Source organism: Ischnura elegans, chromosome 11, assembly GCF_921293095.1.
Source record: "Ischnura elegans chromosome 11, ioIscEleg1.1, whole genome shotgun sequence".
NCBI classification, from domain to species: domain Eukaryota; kingdom Metazoa; phylum Arthropoda; class Insecta; order Odonata; family Coenagrionidae; genus Ischnura; species Ischnura elegans.
In genome coordinates, this window is record NC_060256.1 from 9503349 (window position 1) to 9512184 (window position 8836).

At 36.3% G+C, this 8836-nt stretch overlaps 1 protein-coding gene across 1 annotated transcript in view; it reads left to right on the plus strand.

Moving 5' to 3' along the window:
* The window catches only part of LOC124168405 (probable glutamate receptor), a 34051-nt gene extending 27649 nt beyond the window's left edge, over positions 1-6402 (plus strand). The window contains exon 11 of the mRNA XM_046546622.1: positions 6266-6402. Within this exon, the coding sequence (XP_046402578.1) occupies positions 6266-6345 (80 nt within the window). The 3' untranslated portion in view covers positions 6346-6402. The remainder of the gene's footprint in view (positions 1-6265) is intronic.
* The last annotated feature ends 2434 nt before the right edge of the window (positions 6403-8836 follow it).

An 8836-nucleotide genomic window follows, 5' to 3' on the forward strand; every position in this document is an offset into this window, starting at 1 on the left:
AGAAACTGGCATGTACTCGTATGGTTAATATTATCATAAGAAATAGGTTCAAATTTTAGTTCACATTTAATTTAGATAATTTTCTTTGTGATTAGAAAGCTCTTGCAATTTTAGCTACACAGTAATGATTTCTACACTCTATTTACGAATAGATTAATGAATGATTTTAATTTCTCCTTGTGAATTGCATTGATGAATTTTTCTCTCAATCAGATTGTGTAGGCCAACATTAGGCAGGGTTATTTTGTGAAATTTCTCCATGATGGAAAAAAGGCTAACTATGTAGATTTCAATTGGTTAGAAAATGTATCGCAACCTAGGTTGCAACATATTGTTGCAGTGTCCATGAGGAATAAAGTACTTACATAGCGAGTTTAGAAGAGATTGATGCGGACATGGCATCATTCCCTGTTCTTTGCTGAGCAAATGAATAATGCATAGTGTGAACAAATGAGTAACACATGTGCATACCCAACATTACAATTGTGTTTTTATCATGTTGTGTTTTTGACATGTTCAATGCTCACATTGAGCATGTTGTTTCAGAGCTGTAACATATGTTAGGTTTTTAAAATGGGCTGCTTTGTGTTAGAAAAAACATTTATTTGCTTAAAATCTTGTACTCAGCACAGGTCAGCCCTATTCTTGAATATAACAGTATTATGTGACATCCTTATTGTAAATTACAAATAAATGAAATTGAAAGAATGCAAAACAGATTTTAAGGAATGGTAAACTACTGCACTGGATTCATTGCTCAACATATCCCTTACAGAGAATCCCTTCAAATTTTGGATATTCGACCGCTGTTGGTCAGAAGGAAACGGAATGATCTGATATTTTTATGTTAACTACATATGTCACAACATGTTATGTTGTACTTGTTTTAATGATAATTGTTTTACCTAATTGTTTAGTTATTTCGAACAAGAAATTCAATACTATCTTTGTAAAATTGTGGGTGGCGGATGCATTTCATGCTCCAAGCAATGTGAAGCATCTCTGCTCTAAAGGCGGAGGTTTTATTCCTTCCCTTTGAAGGGCTTCAAGCACTTCTGTGAAATGGACCAGGATTTTCGAATGGCGGGCATTTCAACTTGGGTTGCTAGGGAGTTGTTGAAAGACATTTGTTTATAAACATTTGTTATCCATCAGACATCTTGATCTTCATCTTCAACCGCATGAAAATGGAAGGTTTTTTGCAGTTGCCAACAAATATTTTTGACAGCGAATCAGATAAGAGTGATCACGCAAGAACAAGTGAGAATGAGGAGGAATCGGATTTTGTCGATGAGGTGGATTTACAAGTAATTAATGTCATTATAATGATGGGGGAGGTGAGGGGAAATCTTGTATTGAAGCCACGGATTCTCTCTTACGTGTTAGGGAGTTAAATTTCACAAACATTCTAAAGTCATTTCAGGCATTGTCATAGATAGGATAGATAGATCCTGATCTTATTTAAAAATACGGTGTTAAAATAATAAATAAATGGTGTGGTGTGCAATGCCGCTTTCGTTGATGATGCGAGGGTGTTAAAAAATTCACGGCTCTTACTTTTTGAGCCATGAGGAGAAGTTTCCTGCAAATGATACCCACATCATTGCAGACTCTGCCTATGGAATCCATGAACTTTTAATGGTACCATTCAGAGATAACGGGCATCTGACTTTGCATCAGAAAAACTGGTAGGTGAAAAAATGGTAAATTTTCAAAGGCTTGAAGAGTACATAATTGAAAGGTCTATTGGATTGCTCAAAGGGCGATTTAGAAGCCTTAGAGAAAAATTTGAATCCGTTGATATGGAAAAAATGCCAGAGTTCATCTTGGCTTGTTGTGTGCTCCACAATATTTGAGCGATAAAGAAGACACTAATTGCGGTGATGTTGCTCCACTTGACATGGAAAGGATACCTATTAACTTTAATGAGAAGATAATTAGGATGAGAGTGGTGAATAAAAGGCAGAGAATCATGAATGAATTATCTCAGGATTAATTACATTCCATATGTTAGAAATTAAATACAATATGATTACAAAAATGGCAAATTATAAGAACTTGTTATAAAAAATGCATAGGACCTCTTCTTACTTATTTTAAATCGATTGAATTAAAAATATTATGAACACCCAATAAAAAATAATGTCACTGATTTTTCTCTTTTATTTTCTTCATCATATCTATCGCTGTTTGCCTTTGCTTCTTCTCTTAATTTTTTTCCCTCTCCTTCTTCGTCTTTTTTCTTTCTTCCCTCTCTTTTTCGTGCTCCTGCTAGTTATTTTCCTTTTCCTGGTTGATATTTTTAATGAATTCCTTGATTAATGACTCAACTCGCCTCTTCTTTTGAATTGCTTGGGAAAAACGAATGGATAGAGATTAGCACAGGAAATAATGTTACTCTAGGGATGTCAACTAAGCGAATTAATTCAATAAACTAAAGTACTGTTGCAGTTAACACACTATTACATAATAGGAAAAATCATCAATCACTATAACGCTGAAGTCATTAACATCACTTGGAATAATTCATCGTTTGTATTCACGTACTTTCTGCAGATTGAAGGCCCTGTATGATTATCAATTCAGTTAGCAATGATTAATAATAACCCTATCGTTATTATAAAAAAATGATTTTCCAATGTGGGACAATTCTAATGTAATTGCATGGTTATGTAATGTAATGTAACTTTTAGAAACTGTGTTTTTCTTTTCATTTCTTGCAATAAATTTTGTTAATCGGGTTAACCCACATGTAAATAAATAGTGCCTATTAATTATTATCTAGCTGATGATAATACAATTTGTTGACACCCGGGTCACAATAAAGCAATAAATTTTCTTACCAAGTGAAGTTTGCAGTTTGTCTTTTTTCCATCATGGACAAGCAATGCGGAAAATTATTGATGGCTTTATAAAGGTCGCTTATCAATGTATATCAGACCTCAGATCATTATCATTGAGAAGTAGTGCATGTCATCAAGGCACCACAGAAAGTAATGAACCGCCGCAAAACAAGGACCTTAATATGCCTGTCTGAGTCATGAGCAGAAATGGAAAAACAAGTTTCAGCAGTAATGAGGATTGGAATTTACCAAACATTCACTCTTTTAATATAAATCTATATCTTTATGTCCTTGCCATTTAATTATAGGAATAATACCTTTCATACTGTAGAAGCAAAATATACATACTGCACATTGGAATAAATTGGCCCTCATATGTATTTTGAAGGGAGGTGATGAGTAACGAACTTGAAAAGTGACACCAGAGTATAAAACGTTTGATGCAAGTGTTTTGGCCTAGAAAATGGTTTTTCTCACCCCACATGAAGCTCCTTGTGCGTCTTCATTACGATGAACAGCATCATTTTTTCCTGAAACAATTGTCAACATAGAGTGATTAGATGGAAATATTGAATCCAAGGAAAATTGAACATTGCAACCGAGGCACACACTGAGTGTGGTCATCTTGCAATAGAATGAAATGTATCTGATTTTGCATTCAATTTTCCATAAGTTAATATTCAGTGTTGAATGTTTGTATTATTTGAATGAAAAGTACATGTGTATACATTCCAATGGAATCAAATCATTTAGGAATGTTAGTATTAGTGGATATTGTAATGTTGCTGGTATTTCGTAGGGAATCCCAGAGACTACATAAATTAAACAGCTGGCATCAAGCAGGAAGATGAGACTAACTTTTGTTCCCTCTTCCAAGTTACATATTCTATGAGAGGTGCTGCCACAGGCAGCAACGAGGCAAACTCGGTACTAACACTTCAAAACAAAAAAAATTCAGGCCTCCTTTCCTTTTTTCCACTTTTAACCTTCATAACACCACTCCTTTGAAACTTAAAAGAAATATGCAAATTCATACTCATGAATATGACAAACAAAATTGCACAATTAAATTTAAAACTGTGGTTCATTCAAGGAATGTAAACTCATCAAATTGGCAATTTTAGCAGTTTTTGGACCAGGGAGAGGTTTGGTAAATATGTATTTATATCAGCAGTATTTTCCTTATTCAACCTTTAACAATTTATCTCTCACGAATGAAATGGTATTTTGCAACAAAATGCCTACATCATTTACTCACAGCAAAAGAGCTTACAATTTTTATTGTGTACCCCTTGGTTATCTCATTTAACAAGACACCCCTCTGGCATAAATCCACAATGACCAGTAGTGGATACAGAAAAAACTCAAGGGGGGGCACAAAAAATATCTTGAGCTAGCTGTAGTTTTATCATAATAAAAAATAATCAAGGGACATTTAAGGTTTATTTAAACACGTACCAGAAAATGCCATCGTACGATATACATATAAAAGTTACAATAGGGTAGTTTCCTTCATCAAAGAAAATGAAAGGCATTGATTGCGATTCATTACCCACTACATATCAGTGTAATCATAATATTCATATTATTTGGTTTTAGAAATCTCAGTTTAGACAAATGGCAATGGTCAATTTTAACCTCATTTGAAGAAGACCAGATTGGCGCCCATGCGATTCCACTCCACGTGACGTCACAGGGGCCTAGTTACTGTTCGAGTAGATAGGAGTTTTACATCGTCTGAGATTTCCAATGCATGCATGAGGCACAGTGCTCAGGGAAACATCTCTTAATAATCACCTATTAAAACTGCCTGTGGTCGGAAAGTTTCCTTCGTTTGATAAGGTATTAATAATCCTTATTTAAGCCAAGCGCTACCAGCTAGCAGGGTACTCTGCTACCTGCTAGCATCCTGCATCGTATTAGCGCTCAAAGCCTCGCCCCAAGGTCACCTCACTTGCGGCAGCAGGAACCAGAATGATGTCACACGGAGTTTTCCCATCATTCATACTTAGCTGTTGCGTTTTCATGTGCTTGAAAATTTTCACTTTTCATTTGATCGCGAAAAATAGATATCGTCATATAAAAATCTAAAGGCGTGAAATTCGTACTCCGGGATTAATAATCTTTCGATTTAGGCAATAAAAAAATAATAGGAAACCACCCTATTGTGGTTCAGCAATGCACGCGACCCTGCAACAGGATGGAGGGGGTTGCACACCCTCCATATGTATAAGCCTCTGACTCGGACCTAGTTGATTCAAAAAATGGTGTGAGACAAAGTAACTTAGTCACCCACTCATTCAATACAATGTACGTATTCATCGTGAGTAGTTGATGAAGCAACGTGTCTTTTCTTCGATTGCCACTCTAAGAAAAACTTGCTTCTGCACTTGAAATCAATGTAAAAACTGTTACATTGTCATTTTAAATCTTCACTCCACTAAACTATTAATGATTTCAATGTTGATATTGGTTGCAGTAAATTGATGCAATTGTGCATCCTTGAGGTCCAACTATGTCTTTTCACAGCATTAACCCATAAGTCAGATAATATAGATTTGGATGAAAAATAATTAATTTTGTGATTGAGTCAAAATTTTTGGTAATATTTCGTTGTTCAGCTGATTAATTAACATTACTGAGTACAGCTCGATTCTTTGAGAAAATCATTAATGAAAATACTCTCAAAGGATTGAAGCTCTATGGTGCATAAAACAAAAGAGCATTAGTAGATCTATATGAAGAACACGTCTGGTCTATATTTTTAGTGTCTGAAGGGGGTCACAAAAATCCCCCTATGCGTGTTTTAACTACTTCAATTATCTTTTTATTCAAATGGATTTAGGTGATTGTTGGTTCTTTAATTACAGTTAATGAAATCATGTTCTGATGTAGCTATACAATGTGTCATTATGTCGTCCATGAAATATTTAAATTGCATCAAGGCTAACCATAAAATTTGAATGAGGAGCTTGTCGGTGCCTTCTATTGCTTATCTTTTCTGCTAATTGTTTTGATTGGAAAAAAGCCAATCATCCTGTACCCTAAGATAGCAAAGTTGAGATCTAAAAGTCAGTACCTACTCATGGAGCCAGTCCTTTAATCAATACATATTTCAGTTTATGTCTACTGTCTATATTTTGTTAAAGACATCAAAATGTGCATACATCCTCTTTTGAGGAGAATATTTTAAAATTATGAACCAAACTCACCTGAATATGAGGTAGATATTTAAAATCTATTTAATCTCGGTGGTGGCAGGCACCTAAGTAAGTACATACATAATCCATGCTTTGAGCAGATTCATTACTTTTGCTGTTTGTGTTTAGAAAATTGTGCATTATTTCAATGAAAGTATCGTTTTCAATTGTTATAAGATGCGATTTTCAGTGGAGGATTTTAAACCATTTTACTTTTTGCAGGAAAGAAACGGAATCCCAAGTCATCACTTGAAAATCATTTATTGCCTGCCATCAGAGACCAACTTAGATTTTTCTATTGAAATTTTTTTCAACAATGCTTCCTAAAATTTCCATCTAATTAAGCTGCCATATAACTTTCCCTCAAAAATCTTTTAATATTTCTAAATTCCTTTAAAAGATCTCTTACTTTGAAGACTGAGAGTGTTAAATAAATTTCTTGAAGCATGAGTGTTTATGTTGCGTGGTGTTTTTTCTGCATGATTAGAAGAGCATGATGATTTGAAAACAGTGAAGTGTGTTGCGTGTTGAGTGTTTGAAGTTTTACTTTTGATGGGGAACTTAGCCAGTGGAAAATGATTGGGATTTGCCTTTTTTGGTGCCATTGCTGAGAACAAGGTAAGGACTCTTCATTTCTTCTGTAGTATGCATTTGTTGGTCGTTTGAAGTCAACATTTGCGGATTAGTTCCATTGTTGTACGTATACTCTACTTGGATTGGCCAATGAATAGAGGCCCCCAATAATTGCAAACAGCAATTACAACTACAGTTTATGTCAACAATACACTTACCCATAATTCTGAAATCCTTTCCCTGAACTTTGGGATTTACTATTCATGAAATTTGGGTGCCTCTATCAATGAATGGTTTATTACCCATTGTGGAATATAAGGGAATGAGCCTTGTGAGAATTGGGGAAAACCTACCGAGTAATGGAAATTATGACATCTAATAGTGAATGATCTTTGGAGCACCTCTCCTGACCCTTGCTAAGGGGTCGTTGCAGCCACTGGATTCTTACGCTCATTGACTGGACTCAAAGAGGCACCAGCTGTGATGAATATTAGCATCAAAAACTGATCAATATGCCAGATTACCAGCTCTATGACCATTTTTCATTTCCCCTGACAGAAATCATTCCATAAATTAGGCAACATGCTATTCACAGTCTTTTCTTAATTTCTGTCGTAAATTTACTGATAAAGATAATTTCTCTTGTTGTTAACTTTGAATTCATTACAAATAATTGTCGAGACAGGTATAAAAGATGGAGAAGTGGGTGGGTACTTAAGGTACCAATTGCCCATTTTCACTTATATACATATTTCTTGAAAGAACAACTTCAGCTATGTCATGATTTGGCCCTCACAGATGTTCATAGAACTTTGGCTCTTCTCCATCTCTTTGATTTGTGTCGACAGTTTTTCATAATCACTCATGGTGGCTTCAGCTACACCTACATCAGTTTATTTTCTGCTCAATGACTCAGTTTCAACCCGAAGGTTGATTTGGATAGGTGAGGGGCAGAGTTCACCCTGGCCTAAGGCACAGGTTCTTTGGGGTGTCTGAAGGCGTAACTGCGGTATTGAACCCGGCACCCTTGGATTGATATCTAAGCCCCCTTTGCACTAGGTTCTCATGCTCCCCCTACTATTGGAAAACGTTTTCGTGCTACGAGTAGGATAAGAATATTTTGAACCTCTACGTACTGTAATGGTTCAACGTCGGTTGCCCGGATGAAAAACCACGAAAACCACCCATAAATGATAAACCTCCTTAAGTTGCCAGTCAGGACGATTTATTGAAAGATTTAATTTAGCATTACAATAAATGCGGGGGATTCCTGTTCGCAGCTTATTTCGTGGTGAAGAGATCCAAATTGGGGTAAGGCGCGTGACGAATCGGCGGCAGGTGAAGGGAAATAGGTTTCATAGGAATACCCAAAGAAATGCAAGGACCCTTTCATTCAGCATTCACACAAATATATTCAAAAATAAGAAACATCTTACATGAAATATTTAACCAGATGAGTGAAAATGATTGGGTTATCGATGAATGAATGAAATAACAAATGATTTATGCAATTGGCATTTGAAATTACCATGAAATAATAGTAAAAAAAACAATATTTAACAAAAGTCAAAATGTATGCCGTTAAGCGGACTTCTTTCAATTATTAGACTTCGTCACACTTTTTATATCTGGGAAGTAATAAAGTCTGTCCCAATTGCACATTTAAGTTCCGTTGCTGACTAAGTTTGAGAATAATGAGAAAAATCACTGAGGCGTCGATGAATTTAACAAAGTGCCTTAACAGTGGCGTATTGCTGCATACGGGGACAAGTACACGGACACGGGGGTGGTATCACTGGGGTCAGGGCAATATAACTTTACATGACCTGGATGACCACCGGATGACTCCGTTCCTTGGTGCCGTGGTTCGGGCTGGACGCAGGCTCGTCTATTTCTGTGCGTCCTCCTATTTTCTCGGAGATGGCAATTTGCGCGGCCTGGCTGCCCCTGGAACCTCCTTGGCGACCACCTTTGGATTTTGGAGAGGATCCTCCGACTTGGCTTCCCGTCTTTATGCCGCTCGCTGCCTTTCGCCTTCTGCCTCTTGTTCTCACTTTTTCTCGTAGTGCACAGTCAGCAACACAATTTACAATTCTCTCTTTTTTCTTGCTGTGCGTTCGGCTTTTATACACTCCTAAAGGGGAGTGAGGGGGTTCCGATGCACACGCAACACACACAAAAAAAATAGGGGGATACCTGGGGCCATTCAACATAGCTGCC